Genomic DNA, 23563 nt, shown 5'->3' with positions numbered 1-23563 from the left:
AAACTCATAACATTATTATGAGCTAGAATTAATGTTGTATGTGACCTTTGAATTTCGTTGTACGTATATGGTGGTCCTCTCTCATCATATCTTCTTCTAAAGGGTTGGACCATTAAAACACGTTCATGGCATTCAACTATTTATTTTCAACTCCGTGATATATATATATATTACTATTTTGTTTGACAAGGGATGATAGCTCACATTGTTGAGCTAATGATAATTGTAGATGAATGATTAGAGTTTGAACTCCAATGAGAGATTATTTATTCTAATTAATTAATAGCTAACATTTGTTTATAAAAACTATTTTGTTTGGGAATTGTTTTAGAAGACGCTCAACCGATCACTCCCGAGTTGATCACGCTGTCTCCTCACCCGATCAATTACTAGGACGATCAGCCCCGACCAACCCCAAGTAACTATGGTCTAGCAACCAGGACAAAGACACGAGACTCGAGGATGTACTTCTAGACATTCATGACCGTCTCGAATTGTGCAATCCAAACTCTATAAAAACCAAGTTTGGAAAAGATAGAATCTTCCGGGCACGACAGAAAACGAAGCACTTAAAGATCATCATCTTGTCATCCCCTCACTAAAGTTTCATTGTTTCCTCCTCAATCAACACCCCTCCAAGTGATTTGTTGAGATTCGTCCCATAAACGAGGAAATAAAATTAGCTAGATTGACCGTGTTAATTTTGTTCTAATTATTAATTAGTACCATTAATTAGTTGATGCCATGGATAAATGAAGTATATGATTAGATATGTACTGTACTGTTGGTGCAGAGTAGAAGGAAACCGTGGGGGTGCACCGGCCCAGATGGCTCGTGCGCATGTTGGGGCAATCACGTGTAATCCCACCGGGCGGTACTCTTCCTTCATTATTCTGACTGACACCAAAGAACTGCCACTTTGAAATGTTGGGACTTTAACACCATTGTGTTGTGTGCGTGGCTCAACCACACCATGAAACAACAATATCTAATCTTTCTCTCATTTGTTGCTTCATTATTAATAAAACTATCCTCATATTATAACCAAAAGCCTACAAAACTAAAGCACATAGGGAAGGGGAGCATTTTTGGTTTGTTTCTGTCCTCTAATGTTACCAATTGTGTCTTAATTACGTTCATTTTATTCATTCATTTATCCTAGCTTATTGTGAGATCAATAGCTAGATATAGATATTGCAAAATAATTTTGGGAAATTATAATTCCTTGTCTGTTCCTTTTGTCGGTCTTTCATTGATTTCCGCATCTTTATCTGATTCTGATTTGAGAAAAGAATTATAGTATCATGTTAAGATATGGTCCCCCATTTTAAATTCAGTACTATTAAGCAAATGGATCTTTTAAGCTAACTTTAATTAATTTCTGTCATGTACCTCGATTCCTTGCATCAAACTTCTCCTGCTGGGAATCTACTTAGCTTTGATTTTGATAAGAATGTCACATTGAATAATATTATATATACTCTGATTGTCTAAATCATTAGCAATGCTGATGTGATCTTGGTGCTAAAAACCTTCTTTAGGAATATCTTTCAACCAAATCATGACAATCCAATTAGAGGCCTCGTGTCATATTACTCACAATTAAGACAGTGATTCACTAACTAGCTAATGTTCAACTTTGAATTAAAATAGCTATTAGTGTATAATTAACGAAATTTTAGAGAAAGAGTGAGGAGGATCCATTGGCGTGGACCTAACACCTTTTGATTTGACTAAAAGTTGTTGAAGCAAACAGATAAGTGTAGCTCTGAGCGTGTGCATGTTTACACGTACTGCTGAACATTATTTACCAAAAATGTCTTATTCTCAATTTTTTCGATAGCATCACCCGTTGGGAAACGGTCGTATTTTTCTTCAACAAGAGTCTTGCTTATACTTTCATCCTTACGGAAATCTAATTTGCTTACTACTAAATAAAAATAATGTTGGTAAATTAAAATAACGTAACGAATAAGAGAAAACCTCATAAATCAAATTAAATTAACGAACAATTCGTTGCTACGCCCGTCTTGCCAACAATCCGCTTAAAACGTCTCAATCCATTCCGCCCGTAATTGAAAAATGGGTTTGATAATACACCATGCATGTCCAATTTTAGAGTAGGTTGGTCCGCCAAAAATAAATATGAGTAATTGGATTTAAAATGAAATAGATTAGTAGGGTAATCCATCTAAAAGTTATAATAATTTAGAAAATTAAATATGTAAATATTGTTAAATTTACGAAGTAAGTGGTTAGACGTTCGATTCTCAACTCTTATGAATAAAAAACTCTTTAGTCAACTCTTACTATTTAGTGCGTTAACTGTGAAGCGAAATATTTATCTCACGGTTCTAGTAATTATGGGCTATCTTGACAAAGACAAAAAGAAAAGTTAAAAAGTTGAAAAGAAAAGGATCTGATCAGCCAAATGGCTTCTTGGTGGGTTAGGCCGGACGAGTCAAAACAAATTGGTGGGTTTAGAAATCTAACTTGCTCTGCCAAGTTAATTAGCGGGTTAATTAACCCTAGGAGATCAATGCCACCCCTAATTAGAATGCGCGTGATTGAGTAAGGAGTTGGTTGAAATGAGAAAAGACTAAAGAGTGTAGAAGGAAACAAGGAAGCAAATGGGTCGGGAAAAAGGATAACAGTGATACGGACACTTAGCCCTTGTTCCCAACAAGCTTGTCCCGTACCTACCTACATGTCATACTTGATTCATTCTAATCCACATGATCACATCAACATTAATATTATATCACACTTCACTTCACCTCTTCTGCCCCAACTAAATTAACACCTCCATCCCCAGCTCTTACTCTGTCCCCCTAATTAGCTTACTATTCTAATCATATAAAATAGAAATACATCTATATTCATATCTCTATATATATACACATATATACATATTCCCTCAAATATTCTTATTCTTATTCTTGTAACATTGCGCATGGATGGAGCTCCAACTTGGTCTCTCTCTCTTAACCAATTCTCCTGATGCCAAAGACCTCTTCCCTTGTACTCACAATAACAAACGCACTTTCTCCCAAATTGTAGAAGATGCAGCAGAAAGCACCAACACAGACCCCGCCATGCTTCCTACTCTGTCTCTTCTCCCCTTCACTAGGTAATCAATTATCAATCAACATTCAACACTCTTTTTTATTCAAAATTTTAATTAATCTGTTTAAGTGTTTGAAAGACTTGATTATTAAATGTATTTATGATTATCATTAATGATTAATTGATCGAGCAGGATTAACAACGACAAGGAGGAGGATGAAGAAGATGCTCCGGTGGGTTGGCCGCCAGTAAATTATAGGAGGAAGAAGCTCCGTTCTTCTATCAACCAAAACGGTATGTACGTGAAGGTGAAGATGGAGGGTGTAGGAATCGCCAGAAAGGTTGATCTCACCATGCACCGTTCATTTCACTCGCTCAAGGATACCTTGATGGACATGTTTGGAACTCAATGTACGTTACATATAGTTATATACTTCTATAATAATCAATTAATACATACATAAACAGGTTACTAGCTAATTAATTGATTAAGAGATTAACTCTTTTTCTTATTTTGTTAATTAATGGAATTAAACAGGTGATCAACAGTCAAAGAGCTATGAACTGGCTTATCAGGACAGGGAAGGTGATTGGCTTCTTGCTGAAGACGTGCCATGGAGAAATTTCATTCAGTGTGCACAGCGCCTCAAATTGCTTAAGACTAGAGTCTAGAGGATAAATATATCATATGGCTACACAACCTTCAACAGTGACTACTAATTTGTTTGTCTCTAGCTGCTTTAGAAACCCAGATAATTAATATAATGGATGGGCTTTCTTTTTTTGGTTAACTGTATTTAAATCCAGCTGTGGATACAAGTATAACTATAATTAACTTCCTAGCTATAAATTGTAAGGTCTTTGTCTATGACATATCAAAATTTTAGTTTACAATATGATAACATATAGTCCAAGTTATGAATTGCTCGCATAATTATGTAATAATCCATTATCATAAACTGATGTGAGTGTTATTCATGCTCTGAACTTCATAGATTAAGCTAGATTAAACATTTTTTTTAGTGGTCAGACATGCAGTTTGTGTCGATATTCAATTGATACATACACATTAATGGTGGTATTATCAATTAGTAATAAGGAGCTAGGCTCCATAGCTTGTAGTCTTTCCCGGTGCTCATGCACTTGTTGAGTATGCTTTTTTTCCTTGCATCAACATAATTGTGACTTTTCTATATCACAAAGCATGAATAAAAAAAAGATTTTATACATTATTGAGTTTAACATGAATTAACCTTTTTTTTTGTCGAAAACATGAATTAACGTTGCTCTGGCCTTGAATTGTTTGTAATTGGGCTACTATCGAACTCTAGGTTGTTAATGGGCCGAAGTAGTAATGAGCCCATGGGTTCCGGTACTGAAATTGGGTTTTGCAAAAAGGTGGATCAGCCTGGTATTTTGAAATTTTTTTTGAAAATTGTGGTATATTGATTTGATTTCAAGGAATATTAGAGATTGACCAAAAAAAGGAATATTAGAGGGGTAAATTCTTTTATTTAACATATTTAATTCGTATGCATTTTAGTAGTGTAAAGAGTTTTACACCTACATCCAATCATATCTCCTCATTTTTTATTTCAAATATTTTTAAATTTAGATTTTATTATGACACGTCAAATTAGTAAATTTTAATTAAATAATTGTGTAAAACGTGTTCTTAAAAAAAAAACATTGGAGCCTTTAAAAATCACACTAGTGCCAAGGGATACGAGGATCAAAATGACCCACTCAGCATATAAGACCATCATTATCCAAGAAACTCATTACAGTTTCTAATTTAAATTTTGGTAATGTCACGTCATTTAAACCATTTTAATCAACTCTACTCACTTTTTACTCCAACCAAGTAACTCTAAAAAGTTTCTTAAATGGACCCCACAATATACCTCACATTTTTATATTTTTATTATTCATATTTCATTTTAATTAATTCTTATTTGTTATTTGTTTTTTATTTATTTTTGGCTTAATACATCAGAAGGCCCCTGTAATTGTAAAGGGAATCAAATCCAGGGCCTAGAAAATTTTTGCATCAAATTGGGTCCCTAGAAAAAAAATTTTAATTCAATTAAGGCCAAAGTGTGCCAGCTCTCAATTTTATCCCAGTCAGCATTTCCACGTGGCTTTTATTATTATTTTTTAATTTAAAAAAATAATTAAAAATTATTTTTAATTCCATCTCAGTTAAGTAATCAGAAAAAAAAATTTAAAAACTTAATAAATAACCTAATCTAATAATCTAACCTAATCTAATTATAATAAATCCCTAATTGAACCCTATTCATCCCATCACAAAAGAAAGATCTGACCACCACAAACTTCACCCATCTCTCTCGGCCCTCATCAAAATCACATGTTCCAGTTTCTTCCTCTTCTCACCTTTCTTCCTCTTCTCTCGATCTGGGTTGGGTTGACTCGATCTAGATGTGGTTGGGGGTTGCAATGGGTGTGGCTGGGTTGGGTTGTGGTGCGTGCCCAGAAATGTTTGTGAGGTGTGTTGTAAGTGCCAGAGAAGGTGTACTGTAGGGAGCAGAGGCATGGTCCATGACGGAGTAAGGGGGTGTTGATTTATAAGTATATTGGCATTTGGAACAATCAATTTTGGCTGCTTATTTTTCCTTGTTGGTATTTGAGTTCCTCGTAAGGTGGTGTCATGTCCAACAACTGATTGTGAGGCTTGGTAGCTAAGGATTTTTTGGTCTTTTCTTTGGTGAATTGTGCAATGACTCTACTCATGTTTTTCATTTGGGAGATGAAATTTAAGTGATTTGCAGGGATCGTTGGTAGTTGGTTGCAGAGTGCCTTAGTTGGTGGCAGGAAGTAGGGTGCTCGCATGGATGATTTGGCCAGGAAATTGTAGGAACTGGAGGGATTTTTGTTTTGTGTGTCATTCGGGTTTGCTCGATCTTCTCATCTTCATCGTTTCTGGGTTTTTTCGCTCTTGTTTTTGCTGCTTTGAGTTGGGTTTTTTGAGATTGGTTGTTGTTGTTGGTGATGGAGGAGGAAGGAGAGCTTGAGTATTGTCTGGGTATTTTTGGTTTCTTGCTGGAATTTTATTTTTGGTTGTTGTTCTTGGTGATGGAGGAGGAAGGAGAGTTTGGCTTCTTATGTAAGTTTTTAAATTTTTTTTTTCTGATTATTTAATTGAGTTGGAATTAAAAATAATTTTTAATTATTTTTTAAATTAAAAAATAATAATAAAAGCCACGTGGAAATGATGACTGGGATAAAATTGAGGGCTGGCACACTTTGGCCTTAATTGAATTAAAAAAAAAATTATAGGGACCCAATTTGATGCAAAAAATTTCTAGGCCCTGGATTTGATTCCCTTTACAATTTCAGGGGCCTTCTGATGTATTAAGCCTTTATTTTTTAATCATTAAATTTGGAAGAGAAATTTTGAGCAAAACTTCGGAGCAAAGTTGCTTATCACGTGGAGAAACTTCATTTTCTGCAACAGTTAAGAAAATTTTATTTCAAATGACATGTCACAATGAAATTTTGTGAGTTTCTTTCTATCACCTTCCACTCCAAACCCTCTGTTTCTTCATATGTGATTTAAGAGAGAGAAAAAATCTATGTTGATTAACGAGAATATTTCAGTTATATCCACCCTGATGAATTGTTTATTTAATGTTCAAACTTCAAATGTCATATTCGTTCAAAAAAAACAACTTCAAATGTCATAAAATATTAAAATCCAAACCAACAAATAATAACCTATCCATTTCAAAAAAAAAATAATAACCAATCTAGTTTCTAATTTAAAAAAAAAACATATCTAGTTTCCCATAAAAAAGTTAAGAATCTTCTGATTTATGTTAGACATTGAATTGTCCAGAAGATAAATTAAAACTTAAAAAATCAGAAATTATAAGATATATAATTATTTTGGCCGAGATTCATTGCTGTCATACTTCTTTGGCCGTAGAGGAATTTGTGACTCCCTTCCACGCCAACCTCTTTTATTTTTCTGATTGTGAAACTCAAAAACCCGGAAAAAAGGACACATCAGGCCCAAATTTTCGAAACCTGGAGCTCAACGTGGCAAGTGAAGGAGCTTAATTTAATTGAATTCTAGTCTCCTAGTCTCCGTATGATAGCTCAAGTGGTAGGAGCTGCGGGACATATAGGTTTGGTAGGGGAGGCCCAAGGATCAATTCCTGGCGGGTGCAATTTATTTTTCCAATGTACCAAAAAAAAAGAAATTGAATTCTAGATCGAGAAGTTCAAACAACTAACTTTTTACAAGTGCAACCCGTTGTCGAAATTATACTTGGAGATGTGCATTTTAATACCGACCACCTAAGACATACAATTTCGCATGTCGTAAATATTTGTGACGGTTAAAAATTGTGATTAAAAGTAAAGAATATAATATTTTCTTAACTAAGGTATTCTCAGGTGAAATTAAACAATCTTGTTTGAGTCACATTGAACTTAGTATAAATAATGAAACATTCTATCAAAATTAAACGCAATTTGCATTCATAATGATCGGAAGTCAAACATCTACTTAAACTAATGACTTGAACTCAAAATTTTAGTTACACTATAATTTCAATAATTAATAAGTGTTTGTTTACACTTGAACTACATCTTCACTTAAGAAAAGAATAAAGAAATGAGAGATATGATCATAAGGAAAGAAGAGAGAGATTAATAGAGAAAATGAGATATAAAAGAAAAAGATGTACGAATGAATCAAAACTCTTCTACTTAATCATCATGTTAATGTTCTTATTTATTTATTTATTTATTTCCTTCTTATTAATTATTATGAGTAGTAAGAGCTAGCGAACATATAAGTTAATGAAATGAAGGTCCAGAAATTAATTATGGAGAATTGTAGTTTATCATCTGATTTCAATGTAAAAAAAAACTCGTAATAGTAGTTGTAATTTGCACTAAAAAAAGATTTCATATAGAAACCGTAACAAAAAATATTTAGTTGATAAACCAACCTCCACCTTATGAGATAAGGTAGAAATAAAAGAGAAATGAGTGATAAGATTTTCGATATAACTCGAAATGCCGAATGGGATGGGAAGAAAAATATATGAAAATGAGAAAGTGAGGCCTTCCTCGGATAGAAACAAAGAACATGATAGGAAGCTAATTCCTATCAAGGAAGAAATCTAAGAACCTTGAAAGCTAAGCTAAGAAAATAAAGATAAAGATAAAAAAATGCTTCAATTTTCTTGTTATCCATTCAAGGGTAAAAGATACAATTTATAAACTATACATAATTTTCTAGATGACCAACAAGTGACATCATCCTAATAAAGAAAATATACTAGAAGTTGACACTTAATAAAAGTTTAGACATTAAACCTATATTAATAAACTATAGATAATAAAAGATAAAGTGCATAAGGCCCGATAACCATAAGCCCCAATGAGAATGAGTCTTCTACCAGAACACTTCACCATTCCTAGCAAGGAGAGCGCAACACTCCTACTTTCTCTCATTTCCACTCACTCACTCACCTTCTGTTACGCTGCTTCCTGGATTTTCTCATGGACTCCCTTCAACATTCTCCTGCAACTTCTCCAAGGTACTCTTCTTACTATTTCTCTTCTTTTTTCATTTTCATTCATATACCATAGCTGTTAGCAAGCTCCACCTTTTTTTTATATCTGTGTTTCCAATTCACTGTAGTGTGCGGTGAAGCAAATATATTGTTATTTATCTCTCTTGTTTCTGAAATTTGAGAAAAGTTTCTGTTTTTCTTTATGGGGGTTCTGAAATGGGTGAATCGATTCATTCTTCTTTTGGGGTGGTGGCATTGTCTCTTCAATTGATTCCTTTCAGATTCTGTGTGTTTGGTTTCTAAAACCAGTTTGATTCCAGATTTCCTATTTTGTTCCTTATCATATTTAATTATTTATAACTCAAAATAATGAGTTCGAGACATTGAAGTATCTCAAAGAAACTGGTATACACCAAATGTTGTAAGGGTTCGCACAATATAAAATACAGCTTCTTCTGCAAATAACATGAAGGTAAAAAAATTAACTTGTTGGTTACTCACATCTACGGTTCTTCTGTTTAAGTTTGTGTTTTTCTTTAAGGGAAATAATTAGTTTTTATAGTGAATTATGCTACAAGTTAATATAAGTGGAAGACTTAGAAGCAATTAATTGCATTATATGTTTCAATTTATTGCTTCTTACTGCTTAGTTCAGATAACTCTCTTGCCCAACATCCCATCCCTGTACTCTTTTTTCGGATGGTTAAAAACTAGTTTGTATCCATGATAAAATTAATATCTTGATGAAAAAAAGTCTAAATTAACTTGTTTACATGGAATACCATTTATAGCTCTGTGATATTTTTGCATAATAGGTCCATGCTAGAGAAACTCACTTACCTTAATATGTTGTAGTAAGTGTTTTCATCTTGTTATGGGAACTTATACTTTTTATTATGCTTCTAATCCCAGTTGTCAAAACTGTTGCAGATGGATAAGATCTTCGTCGTCATTGAATTTGGGAAGTCATTTGGCCATTGGAATTTAAAATTCTCCTCTGAAGACATGGCTACCCGAATAGGCTTCACTTCTAAACGAAAAGTTCCTAAGCTCCTTTGTATCTTACTTCTATTACTGTTGCTATTTTGTGTGATTGGAATTTTTAACCATGGCCAAAAGATTTCATATTTCTTCCGACCCCTTTGGGACAATCCCCCTCCCCCCTTCACACGGATACCACACTATTATGCAGAAAATGTCTCTATGGACCACCTTTGCCATCTTCATGGCTGGTCCCTTCGCTCCGAACCTCGCCAAATTTTCGATACTATTATTTTCAGTAATGAGTTAGACCTGCTAGAGATTAGATGGCATGAACTTTACCCTTATGTGTCAAAATTTGTGATCCTTGAGTCTAATACCACCTTCACAGGCATTCCAAAACCTCTCTTCTTTGCCTTAAACCAGGAAAGATTTGCCTTTGCCGAACAAAAGATTGTCCATGACTTTTATCCTGGCAAAGTTGCAGTCCCTGGATCACGCGGGGACCCATTTGTGCTCGAGACAAACCAACGTGTAGCCATGAATTCATTGCTGAAACGTGCAGGGATTTCGAATGGTGATATCCTTCTCATGTCAGACATAGATGAGATTCCAAGCCCTCATACTTTGAAACTGCTTCAGTGGTGTGATGGGATTCCTCCCATAATGCACCTTGAACTGAGGCACTACATGTACTCATTTGAGTTCCCTGTGGACTACAGCAGCTGGCGAGCCACTTCCCACGTCTACGGTCCCCGGACGCATTACCGGCATTCACGCCAAACTGATGAACTCTTCTCAGATGCAGGATGGCACTGCAGCTTCTGCTTTCGGTATATCTCAGAGTTTGTGTTCAAAATGACTGCATATAGCCACGCAGACCGTGTGAAAAGGAAATCTTTTCTGAGTCATTCAAGAATTCAGAAACTTATTTGCAATGGAGATGATCTTTTTGATATGCTTCCTGAAGAATTCTCCTTCCATGAGTTGATTAAGAAGATGGGGTCAATACCCCGGTCAGCTTCCGCGGTTCATCTTCCTGCTTACTTGATAGAGAATGCAGATAAATTCAAGTTTCTTCTCCCTGGAGGTTGCTTGAGACCACCAGAATAAATGTGATATGCCTTTGTTTGAAGAATTTAGCTTTTAGCACAGTTAGCAACTTAGATTTCCCACTGTAGTTTCCGGCATAGGCTTTAGCCTGAGATTTAGGTACGGTTTTGCATAGCATTAAGGACCGGTTTGGATGCCAAACCAAAAAACATTTATTAGAGTTTATTTAGTGCATTTTCTAGTAGATAAACTCCAATAAGCTATAATAAGCCAGTATAGACGGGCTCTAAGTCTTATAACTCCTTAGTATTGCTGTATATCGAGCATTAGGTATTAGTGGCATGGAAAAATAGATAAAGATAACAGAGTCACAGTACATTTTGTAACACTTATATGGTAGCAGAATATCATATGTAATGGACCTCTATGTGTAGGAATGTAGAGGTGTAAACTGCAGAGCTTACGCCAAAAGAAATATGATCAGTCAAACAAAAAATTCTAAAACTTTTTTTATGGTTTTGTTTGTGTCCATCAAAAACCAAGTTTTGTGGGATGTTATTGATCATGACTTTTAAGAGGGTGAGAAATTCAAGAATTAAAAACACTGTAAACTTAGAGTTGGGTTTCTCTTTTGCTTTTCTTTCTTGTCCCATGCTCATAATGCAAGGTTTGATTTTCATCATCTGGGAATAGCAGTTACTTCTAACAGTATGATCAGATTAATTTTTCCGTAACGGAAATTCAAGATTTTGATGAATAATTGCCATGAAGTCATAAGGATAATTATTATGAGGGAAATTTCCAAAACGTTCTTTGTTTGATGTGTAAAAGTCAAAAGATATATATAGTGATGAAAATTATGAACTTAGAGTTCTTTCTAGTGAAGTGATAAAATTCCTCACAAGTACTTAGAAAGGAATGGTAATTGCTTTTCTTATTTGTTACTTCGGTTGTTGTTCCGGTATAGAACCTTAGCCCAAGGCTTAGGCAATCAGAGAGCTATGTAAGAAAATTGACTAGACAAGTTTGTGAAAAATGAATTGCCCCCCCCACCGCAAGGGCGGTGTCCTTCTTATATATTATTGGGTTTTGACCCGTGCGGGTCATGGGTCGCCTGGCCCGGTAATTACAGAAACTCTTAAGCCCACTAAGACTAAACTCGTCAGCCCATATCAGTACACAAGCCCACAAGATACCCAGTCTTAAAGTTCATTTAAAGACGCAGTGTATCTTTACTACAAAGCCCACACAGGGTAATACAAACGCCCAAAATGTTACAAAGTTTTTAAAGCTCGCAGGTTTTTCAAATGAAAGTGCACCGAATTATAAGTGATAAACAGCTTCGCCTTTCATCTTGTGGCTTTGCATTTGCTTCTAGGCTGAGGTAGCTTGATTTGTCTTAGTTTGTCAAGTGCAGATCAACGTCTTTGCTTGTCATTTCTGTGATCTGGCTCTTTGTTCAAGGCCATCATTACCTGTGCTGTTGTCACATAAAAGAGATATGAAAATATTTTGAAACTTACAAAGATATGATTTTTAGAGATAAATGCCGTGCGTGGCGTTTCATAGCCAAGCGTTGCAAACGTTGCACCGGTCATTAAAAACCCACTCAAGCTATAAACCAATGCCTACCACTAACGCATGAAAATTGAATTTCAAATTCACCTAACTCTGACACAACTCCTAAGGCACGCTTTGGTGAAAGGACACAACTGTTCACAGACAAAACGTTTCAAATTTTGTCCTTGAATGCGTTGGAACCACGCGTCTTATGGTTTTATTTTCACGCTGTTTCGCCTTACCTGCTCACTCACTATTTTGCCTATATAAGCAACAACTTTGACATTTATCCAAATCACTGCTCTCAAAACTTTTCCCCAGTTTCTTTCACTCTCCAAGAGTCACTCTTCTGCGAATTCCCATTGTTCGTGTGCTGAACCCCAAATCTTCTTCCTGCTCCAGTAACATTGCCATGGCATCCAACACTGGTAAGTCCCCTTCTAACTTCTTTTCATTCGCTTTTCTTCTACTCCTCTCTTTTCTTTTTACTCGAAAATTCTAACACCTGCATTCTTACAACCCCTACTCTCCACACTCTATTCTCTACTTTGAACCACAAAAACAGAGGAAAGAACACTTTTCATGAATTAAATACTAAGACCAAAAAAGTTTTTTGTCCACCAAGATCTTCAAACATTTTAAAATAATTCTCCCTTTATTTGGCTTTCAGGGAAAAAGAATCCTCCCAGAGGTACCCGCAGAGTTCCTAGGGCCCGTAGAAACCCCGACCTTGCAGATCCTCTCTATGTATCCTCCGAAGTAACCAAAAGATTTTCCAAATTTTGCTCCACCGAAAAAGTATTTGATTTACTGACCGACTATACCTTTAGAGCTGACGGCGATGACAAGTATCTAGACATAGTTCCCTGTGACCCTGATGAACCATGCTGCTATGGTGAGCCTGATTCTAAAGGAAAAAACCATACCTATTTTTTCGAAACTATATTCCTAGACTTAGGATATAAACTTCCCCTCTCTGACTTTACCTGCTACGCCCTGACCTTAATGAATATTGCCCCCACCCAATTAGCTGCCAACGGTTGGGCCTACCTTAGGGCTTTCAAGCTTTTGTGCACTTGCCTAGGTATAGTACCCACCTGCAATAAGTTTTTCTCCTTTTTCGAGACTGCTGGCATGAAGGTGAGGGGTGAACATATTTGTTTGTCCATCGCCAGGGGAATCAACCTATTTTTCCTCTATAGGAGCAACTATAAACACTGGAAAGCCAAATTTTTCAAAGTAAAAGAGACAGAAAAATGCAAAGACATCTTCTACTTCGATGATAATAGCCCTAGGTTCCCTTTTTATTGGACCAACAAGCCTGAACTCATCCGCAAACTCCCTGATTCTGCTCTTACGCCCTTAGAAAAGTTGGAAATTGAATTTTTATCGACCATTCAATTAAACCTGCCCGACTTTTACCTTGCCTACGGTGAAAGTAAACTGAGTAACTTTGTTGGTAAGAGTCCTTCTTGTACCCATAAATATTTTTAATACTTGACACTGCTTTTCTAATCCTTCATCTCTTTGCTTCTTTCTACAGCTGAAAATGCTCGCATATCCGAATCTGACTTGTTGCGTTTCCGTCGCGAACAAGAGGCTATGAAAAAGAAACCTTCGCCGGCCAAATCATTAACAGAACCTGAACCCAGCCATTCTGGGACTGCTTCCACCTTGCCGCAAAAAAGAAAAAGGAAAGCCAAAGCCCAAGATTCTCCTGCGGAAAGAACTCCAGTTCAATCCACCATGCAGAAATTCATGGTGAAGGACGGCTCGAGCGCTGGTAACCAACATGGCTCTCCAAGCGCCCCTCCTTCGTCGTGGAAGAATGCCTTAAAGGAATTTGAAGAATTGACCTCAGATGAAGTCACCTCCCTTTGGGACTCCAAAGTGAACTTTAATTCTTTGGTGGAAACAAATTTGGTGTTCGAGGCGGATCGGGAAAGGATTAGGAAGATTGGACTTCAGGAGGCTTGTCAAGCTATAATGACTAAGGGGTTTGGAGATTTTTGCAATCTCCAAGATGATTGATCTGGAATCCAAAGGCTTTGATGGGATTTCCACTACAAAGAAACTTGAGGCCAAGGAAAAAGAGAATCTAAACTTGAAGTCAACGCTGCAACTGTTGGAGAAAACCAACAAAGTTACCGAGAAGAAGGCCGCTGATCTGGCTTTAGAAGTAGAGATTCTGAAAAAATCTCTTGAAGAGACTGAAAATTTGAAAAAAGCTGTTGAAGAAAGTAAAGCCCTGTTGAAAACACAGGAGGAAAAAACCAACAACATCAAGATGGAGGCTCAACAAGTGGCCTCTGAGAATGAGAATTTGAAGAAATCTAACTCTGAACAAGCTGCAACAATCTTCGCCTTGAAGTCCTCCCTTTGTGAGCAATTTGAGAAGGGCTTTGACAAAGCCAAGGAACAAATCCAATTTTTGAATCCGGGCTTGCAAATTTCTTCCGAGGGCAGCAATGCATATGCCAGCATCGTTGATGGGAAATTGGTGGTTCCAAACTTTAATGTGGAGGACGAAGGCGAAGAAGAAGAAGAAGAAGAAGAAAACAACAACAACAATGATGACAACAACAACAACACCAACAACAACAATGGCATGGAAGGCGAAGGAGAAAACTGTAAGATCAAGTTTTGATCTAGTAGTACAACTCTATGTTTTGATGATTACAAGTTAACCTTTTGATATGAACAATTGTGGTACTCTAACGTGTTTTTCTGAGTGTGCCATTTACAGGCTCTGACCTCAACTCAATCTCACACAAATCAGAAGCACTGTGTATAAAGAGTGACCCAAGCAACGCTTTCGCATTCACCATGTTCAGTATGAACAGTGGAAAAGCTTCAGAAGTTCTGAAGTTACACAAACTCTGATGAGGACTCAGTCACTAGAAGCTCTGAAGATCCAGAAGTTCTGATAACCAAGAAACACTGAAGGCTCAGATGTTCTGATGGTGTAGAAGCTCTGAAGATCCAGAAGTTCTGATAACCAAGAAACACTGAAGGCTCAGATGTTCTGATGGTGTAGAAGACTCTGAAGATACAGAAGCTGAATAGTGGAAACTCTGAAGTCCAGAAGCAAGAAACTCTGAAGACCATGTACTTCCCTCTGAGTTCAGAATCAGAAGATACAATGGTCAGAGGATCTGTGCTTTCCCTCTGACTCTGATCAACCGGCTTCACAAGTTCCAATATGAAGCATTCCCCTGATCAGAAGTCTCCTAGGTTTAAAGGTCGCGTCGCTATCCAAGTACAAAAGCAACTGTACCTTCCTGACGACCTACCTAACGTTCTCAGCCACAGCAGAAGCTGGATTTTCCAGAACTGCCCTCCAACGGTAGCATTTCCCATGCATCGCTCAACCCTAATCCTTGGAGTATATAAAGAGGCTGAAGACTGAAAGAAACGGCTAGAAGAAGCATTCACATACGCAAGACATATTCAAAATCTTCTAAGTTTTCTTTCATCTGAAATTCATTGAGTTTACTATTAGCTTTTTAGAAGCAAATCTCTTGTAAACAATTCTTTGATAAACAGTTTGTTTAGTTCCTTTAGGAGATCAAGGTTGATCGGATCCTAGAGAAGACTAAGAGAGTGAATCTTAGTGTGAGCTAAGTCAGTGTAATTGTTAGTCACTTGTAGGTTTCAAGTGCAGTTGTAACTCTTACCTGATTAGTGGATTGCCTTCATTCTAAGAAGGAAGAAATCACCTTAACGGGTGTACTGGAGTAGCTTGAGTGATTTATCAAGTGAACCAGGATAAAATCCTTGTGTGCTTTTCTATCTCTTATCTTTAGCACTTAAGTTCTTGAAAGATTTGTCAAAATCTTTAAGGTGGAAGTTTTATACTGAAAACGTTATTCAAACCCCCCCTTTCTACCGTTTTTCATACCTTCAATTGGTATCAGAGCGCAAGTTCTGATTACCACACCTAACAGTGTTCAGTGATCCGGGCCGGTGTGAAAAACAATGGCTGCCACCACCAGTGAAACTCAAAGAGATGGTTACAATGCAAAGCCTCCTATGTTCGATGGTCAAAGGTTCGAATATTGGAAAGATAGACTGGAAAGTTTCTTTCTGGGTTTCGATGCAGATCTCTGGGATATTATTGTGGATGGCTACGAGCGTCCAGTTGATGCAGATGGCAAGAAGATCCCAAGGTCAGAGATGACTGCAGATCAAAAGAAGCTGTACTCACAACATCACAAAGCAAGAGCAATTCTTCTAAGTGCTATTTCCTATGAAGAGTACCAGAAGATTACAGATCGTGAGTTTGCAAAAGGAATTTTCGAATCTCTGAAGATGTCTCATGAAGGAAACAAGAAAGTCAAAGAATCAAAGGCATTGTCTTTGATCCAAAAGTATGAATCCTTCATCATGGAGCCAAATGAGTCCATTGAAGAAATGTTCTCCAGATTTCAGTTGCTTGTAGCAGGCATACGACCTCTCAACAAGAGCTACACAACAAAAGATCATGTCATAAGGGTCATCAAGTGTCTTCCTGAAAGTTGGATGCCTTTAGTGACTTCAATAGAGCTCACGAGAGACGTTGAGAATATGAGTTTAGAAGAACTCATCAGCATCTTGAAATGCCATGAGCTAAAGCGCTCAGAGATGCAAGATCTGAGGAAAAAGTCTATAGCCTTGAAATCTAAATCTGAAAAGGCTAAGGTTGAGAAGTCAAAAGCTCTTCAAGCTGAAGAAGAGGAATCTGAAGAAGCATCAGACGATTCTGATGAAGATGAGCTGACTCTGATCTCCAAGAGACTCAACCGCATCTGGAAGCACAGGCAGAGCAAGTACAAAGGCTCTGGAAAGGCAAAAGGAAAGTATGAGTCCTCAGGCCAGAAGAAGTCTTCAATCAAGGAAGTCACATGCTTTGAGTGCAAAGAATCAGGGCACTACAAAAGTGACTGTCCAAAGTTGAAGAAGGACAAGAAGCCAAAGAAGCACTTCAAGACGAAGAAGAGTCTGATGGTGACATTTGATGAATCAGAGTCAGAGGATGTTGACTCTGATGGTGAAGTCCAAGGACTCATGGCTATTGTCAAAGACAAGGAAGCAGAGTCAAAGAGAGTTGTTGACTCTGACTCAGAATCAGAAGGAAACCCCGACTCAGACGATGAAAATGAGGTATTCGCTTCTTTCTCTACCTCTGAACTGAAACATGCATTGTCTGATATTATGGATAAGTATAACTCCTTATTGTCTAAGCATAAGAAGCTGAAAAAGAACTTATCTGCTGTCTCTAAGACTCCTTCTGAACATGAGAAAATTATTTCTGATTTGAAAAATGATAATCATGCCTTGATCAATTCTAACTCTGTGCTTAAGAACCAGACTGCTAAGTTAGAAGAAATTGTTGCCTGTGATGCCTCTGATTGTAGAAATGAATCTAAGTATGAAAAGTCTTTTCAAAGATTCCTAGCTAAAAGCGTGGATAGAAGCTTAATGGCTTCAATGATCTATGGCGTAAGCAGAAATGGAATGCATGGCATTGGCTATTCTAAACCAATTAGAAATGAGCCCTCTGTGTCTAAAGCTAAATCTTTATATGAATGCTTTGTTCCCTCTGGTACCATATTGCCTGATCCTGTACCTGCTAAAGTTGCTAAACATCCTCTTAAAAAAGGATCTTTCTCTATGACTAAATATCATGCAAATATTCCTTTAAAATATCATGTTGAGACACCCAAGGTGATCAGAACCTCTGGGGTAACTAACAAAAGAGGACCCAGAAAGTGGGTACCTAAGGACAAGATTATCTATGTTGCAGATATCCTTGATAGCTCCACTGAAACACCAATCATGGTATCTGGACAGTGGATGCTCGCGTCACATGACGGGAGAAAAGCGTATGTTCCGAGAGCTAAAACTTAAGCCTGGAGGCGAAGTTGGCTTTGGAGGAAATGAAAAGGGTAAAATTGTTGGTACTGGTACTATTTGTGTAGATAGTAGTCCATGCATTGATAATGTGTTATTAGTAGACGGCTTAACACATAACTTATTGTCTATAAGTCAATTAGCTGACAAGGGTTATGATGTTATATTCAATCAAAAGTCCTGCCGGGCTGTAAGTCAGATCGATGGCTCTGTTCTGTTTAACAGCAAGAGGAAGAACAACATTTATAAGATCAGATTATCTGAGTTGGAGGCTCAGAATGTGAAGTGCCTTCTGTCTGTTAATGAAGAGCAGTGGGTATGGCATAGACGGTTAGGGCATGCCAGCATGAGAAAGATTTCTCAGCTGAGCAAGCTAAACCTTGTCAGGGGCTTACCCAATCTGAAGTTCGCTTCAGACGCTCTTTGTGAAGCATGTCAGAAAGGCAAATTCACAAAAGTCCCTTTCAAGGCAAAGAATGTTGTCTCAACCTCAAGGCCGTTAGAACTTCTGCATATCGACCTGTTTGGACCAGTGAAAACTGAGTCTATAGGTGGCAAGAGATATGGGATGGTTATCGTTGATGACTATAGCCGCTGGACATGGGTAAAGTTTCTAACCCGCAAGGATGAGTCTCATGCTGTGTTCTCTACCTTCATTGCTCAAGTGCAAAACGAGAAGGCTTGTAGGATTGTGCGTGTCAGAAGTGACCATGGTGGAGAGTTTGAGAATGACAAGTTTGAGAGTCTGTTTGATTCCTATGGAATTGCACATGATTTCTCTTGTCCCAGAACTCCTCAACAAAACGGTGTTGTTGAGAGGAAGAACAGAACTCTTCAGGAGATGGCTAGAACCATGCTCCAAGAAACTGGCATGGCTAAGCACTTTTGGGCAGAGGCAGTAAATACAGCATGTTACATTCAGAACAGAATCTCTGTGAGACCAATTCTGAATAAGACTCCTTATGAATTGTGGAAGAACATAAAGCCCAACATTTCTTATTTTCATCCTTTTGGCTGTGTTTGTTATGTTCTCAATACTAAGGATAGATTGCATAAATTCGATGCTAAGTCTTCTAAGTGTCTATTACTCGGTTACTCTGAGAGATCTAAAGGTTTTAGATTTTATAATACTGATGCTAAGACTATTGAAGAATCTATTCATGTTAGATTTGATGATAAGCTTGACTCTGACCAGTCAAAGCTAGTTGAAAAGTTTGCAGATTTAAGCATTAATGTTTCTGACAAAGGCAAAGCTCCAGAGGAAGCTGAGCCAGAGGAAGATGAACCAGAGGAAGAAGCTGGTCCCTCTAACTCACAAACTCTGAAGAAGAGCAGAATCACTGCAGCTCACCCTAAGGAATTGATTCTGGGCAACAAAGACGAACCAGTCAGAACCAGATCTGCCTTCAGACCCTCTGAAGAGACCGTGCTCAGTCTGAAAGGATTGGTGTCCTTAATTGAACCCAAGTCCATAGATGAAGCTCTTCAGGACAAGGATTGGATTCTGGCCATGGAAGAAGAATTGAATCAATTCTCCAAGAACGATGTTTGGAGCTTAGTGAAGAAGCCTGAGAGTGTCCATGTTATTGGAACGAAATGGGTATTCAGAAACAAGCTGAATGAGAAAGGAGATGTAGTCAGAAACAAGGCAAGGCTAGTTGCTCAAGGCTACAGCCAGCAGGAAGGAATAGACTACACTGAAACATTTGCTCCAGTAGCAAGACTGGAGGCAATCAGACTGTTGATCTCTTTCTCAGTAAATCACAACATAGTTCTACATCAGATGGACGTGAAGAGTGCCTTCCTAAATGGTTATATCTCAGAGGAAGTCTATGTTCATCAACCCCCAGGTTTTGAAGATGAGAAGAAACCAGACCATGTGTTCAAATTGAAGAAATCACTCTACGGTCTGAAGCAAGCTCCCAGAGCATGGTATGAGAGACTCAGCTCATTCCTTCTGGAGAATGAGTTTGTAAGGGGTAAAGTAGATACAACTCTTTTTTGCAAGACTTATAAAGATGATATCTTAATTGTGCAAATTTATGTTGATGATATTATATTTGGTTCTGCTAATCAATCTCTATGCAAAGAATTTTCTGAGATGATGCAGGCTGAATTCGAGATGAGTATGATGGGAGAATTAAAGTACTTTCTGGGAATACAAGTTGATCAAACACCAGAAGGAACATATATCCATCAGAGCAAGTACACTAAAGAACTTCTGAAGAAGTTCAATATGCTGGAATCTACAGTGGCCAAGACTCCAATGCATCCTACATGCATTCTGGAGAAAGAAGATAAAAGTGGTAAAGTATGTCAGAAGCTCTATCGTGGCATGATAGGTTCACTTCTATACTTAACTGCATCTAGGCCAGACATACTATTTAGTGTTCATTTATGTGCTCGTTTCCAATCAGATCCAAGGGAAACCCACTTAACTGCTGTTAAGAGGATCCTAAGGTATCTGAAAGGCACTACTAACCTTGGCTTGATGTATAAGAAAACATCAGAGTATAAGCTTTCAGGTTACTGTGATGCTGATTATGCTGGAGATAGAACAGAGAGAAAAAGTACTTCTGGAAATTGTCAATTTCTGGGAAGCAATCTAGTCTCATGGGCAAGCAAGAGGCAATCAACCATTGCACTATCAACTGCAGAGGCAGAATATATCTCAGCAGCAATATGCAGCACTCAGATGCTCTGGATGAAACATCAGCTGGAGGATTATCAGATCCTTGAGAGCAATATCCCAATCTATTGTGATAACACTACTGCAATCTCATTAAGTAAGAATCCTATCTTGCATTCAAGGGCAAAGCACATTGAGGTAAAGTATCACTTTATTAGAGATTATGTACAGAAGGGCGTACTTCTTCTGAAGTTTGTTGATACTGACCATCAATGGGCAGATATCTTTACAAAGCCCTTAGCAGAGGATAGATTTAATTTTATTCTGAAAAATCTAAACATGGACTTTTGTCCAGAGTGAAGATGGATCAGAACCTCTGACTATGATACTTCTTGATCAGAAGATGTCTAGTCCAGAAGGTAACTCAATCAGAGTGTGTGTACCCACTGGTACTGACTCTGAAGCTGAGACAACAACACGTGTGTCAGAATTTCTGATGCATAGTTCCTTGTGCCCGTGTGACAGTCTGTTATGATTGCGTGTAGATATGCTTCTCTCCTGTGTGTGATTTGTGTATTTTACTGTTACTATCTATCTTTAATTTTCAACCGTTGATCTTAAAGTGCTTTTTGAATCAACAACGGTTATTTGATAAAACCCACTATACACACACGATCTCCATCACTTCCGGTTTTTTACTCTCACTCTCTCTGCTTTTCAAAACCGTTTATTCTCGATTTCTCTCTCGATCTCTCTTCATCTTTCAACCTTCATCTTCTACCTCAAACCTTCAATCGCTTCAACAATGGTGAGACAAACAAGAAGATCTACTGCATATGCACCTCAGTTCCCTCACATGGTAGTCGGTCTAGCAACGGGTCAAAGGGGCCCTGAGAATCCGACATCAGATCAAGGTCAAGCTCAAGAGCAGAGTGTTCCAATTGCAGAACGGGGCTGTGCCGTTCACTGCGTATTTGCTCCTGAGGAACTCCAAGTCCTGGCAGAATGGAGATTCAACCTCGACAACCTGGCTGCAAATGGGTATGATCTTCGTCCTGAAGTCCAAGCTCAAGGTTGGGGAAATTATTTCAACAGACTTCGAGGACCGGTGTATGAGAAACTGGTAAAGGAATTCTGGAAGCATGCCGACTGCGACGATACTCAGGTGGTATCGTACATTCTTGGAAGAAAGATCATCATCACGGAGAAGTCCTTCGTGAACTTGCTGGGAGCAGACACTGCTTATGGGTATCGTTTCCAACTCACGGAATCGAAGCTGAAACCCAGCACCAAGAATACAATCAACGAGGCCCTGTACACCACTTTCAAACCGGGCAAGACGAGTTACAAGGTGATGGACCTTCATCCCAAGCTCAGAATCTGGCACAAGATCCTGCTCCACTGCATAAACCAGAGACCAAAGGGCAGTTCTCCATACTACATCAACTTCAACCAGAAGGTGATGTTGTTCTTCATCCAAGACCAGAAGAAGATCTGCCTTCCCTACTTCCTGTTCTCCTACTTGAAGGAATGCATCCGGAAGTCTCGCACCACCGCCTCCATCAAGTCAGCAATCAAATATATCCCCTTTGGGAGACTGCTTTCAGACTTTCTCATTGAGAGCAACCTGGTGCAAGATCTGGTCAATGCTGGATGTGTAGAGGATCTGAGCACCATTGTCAGTGATGTCTTCACTGCAAATTCTCTGAAGAAGATGGGTTTGGTCTAGAAGAAGATTGCTCCTGCTCGTGAAGACACATCTTCTGAAATCAGAAGCAGAAGGATGCCTCTGAATGACTACCCTCTGTGGACTCAGGCAGACAATCCTGACGCCATTAGGTGTTATGTTGATGACCTAAGGGCTCAAGGATTCGAAATCGATCTTGATGATTTCGTCAGCAGACTGCCGCCAGCACCAGAGTTTCCTTCTCCTCCCAAAAAGAAAGCTCAGAGGAAGATGATACTGGACGAATCTTCTGAGGAATCCGATGTCCCTCTGGTCAAGAAGACGAAGAGAAAGCCTGATGATGGTGATGATAGTGATGATGAGGATGGTCCTCCCAAGAAGAAGAAGAAGCAGGTCAGAATCGTGGTGAAGCCTACTCGGGTGGAACCAGCTGCTGAAGTGGTCAGAAGGACTGAACCTCCTGCCAGAGTGACTAGATCATCAGCACATTCAAGTAAGCCTGCACTTGCTTCTGATGATGATTTGAATTTATTTGATGCACTCCCTATTTCTGCTATGCTCAAACACTCCTCAAATCCCCTCACTCCTATTCCTGAATCCCAACCAGCTGCACAAACCACCTCTCCACCACATTCCCCCAGATCTTCATTCTTTCAACCTTCACCTACTGAAGCACCTCTCTGGAATTTGCTTCAGAACCAACCCTCTAGGTCAGAAGAACCAACCTCTCTTATTACCATTCCGTACGACCCATTATCTTCTGAACCCATCATCCATGAACAACCAGAGCCCAACCAAACAGAACCACAACCCAGAACGTCTGATCACTCTGTTCCCAGAGCATCAGCACGTCCTGCTGCCAGAACCACGGATACAGACTCTTCCACAGCCTATACACCTGTATCCTTCCCAACCCATGTTGCTGATTCTTCTCCCTCCAATAACTCTGAATCCATTAGAAAATTCATGGAGGTAAGAAAAGAAAAGGTGTCTACCCTAGAAGATTATTATCTTACTTGTCCAAGCCCTAGGAGATATCCTGGCCCTAGACCTGAACGTCTAGTTGACCCAGATGAACCTATCTTGGCCAATCCTTTACAAGAGGCAGACCCTTTGGCTCAACAAGCTCGCCCTGCCCCAGAC

The 23563-nt window shown here is 38.4% G+C and overlaps 2 protein-coding genes across 2 annotated transcripts; both read left to right on the top strand.

The window, feature by feature from the left end:
* Positions 1-2849: 2849 nt before the first annotated feature.
* Positions 2850-3968, top strand: LOC130715244 (auxin-induced protein 22A-like). The gene is made up of 3 exons (XM_057565322.1): positions 2850-3130; positions 3260-3477; positions 3605-3968. Exons 1-3 carry the CDS (start codon positions 2958-2960, stop codon positions 3736-3738), a joined length of 525 nt encoding a protein of 174 aa, XP_057421305.1. The 5' UTR covers positions 2850-2957; the 3' UTR covers positions 3739-3968.
* Positions 3969-8469: 4501 nt separating this feature from the next.
* On the top strand, positions 8470-11028 carry LOC130715243 (uncharacterized). Its single transcript, XM_057565321.1, has 2 exons — positions 8470-8642; positions 9549-11028. The coding sequence occupies exon 2, from the start codon at positions 9549-9551 to the stop codon at positions 10710-10712; it is 1164 nt and encodes a 387-aa protein (XP_057421304.1). The 5' UTR covers positions 8470-8642; the 3' UTR covers positions 10713-11028.
* Positions 11029-23563: the final 12535 nt, after the last annotated feature.

This window comes from Lotus japonicus, chromosome 4 (assembly GCF_012489685.1).
Source record: "Lotus japonicus ecotype B-129 chromosome 4, LjGifu_v1.2".
Taxonomy (NCBI): Eukaryota; Viridiplantae; Streptophyta; class Magnoliopsida; order Fabales; family Fabaceae; genus Lotus; species Lotus japonicus.
The sequence above is the reverse complement of the archived record's forward strand: the minus strand, read 5'-3'. Positions and strand labels throughout refer to the sequence as shown.

Bases quoted from the DNA above. Each gene is read 5' to 3' on its own strand.
- LOC130715244 (XM_057565322.1), top strand. From the start codon at position 2,958: ATGGAGCTCCAACTTGGTCTCTCTCTCTTAACCAATTCTCCTGATGCC. The intron at 3,131-3,259 runs GTAATCAATTAT...TTGATCGAGCAG, and splicing joins TCTCTTCTCCCCTTCACTAG to GATTAACAACGACAAGGAGG. The intron at 3,478-3,604 runs GTACGTTACATA...GGAATTAAACAG, and splicing joins GGACATGTTTGGAACTCAAT to GTGATCAACAGTCAAAGAGC.
- LOC130715243 (XM_057565321.1), top strand. From the start codon at position 9,549: ATGGATAAGATCTTCGTCGTCATTGAATTTGGGAAGTCATTTGGCCAT.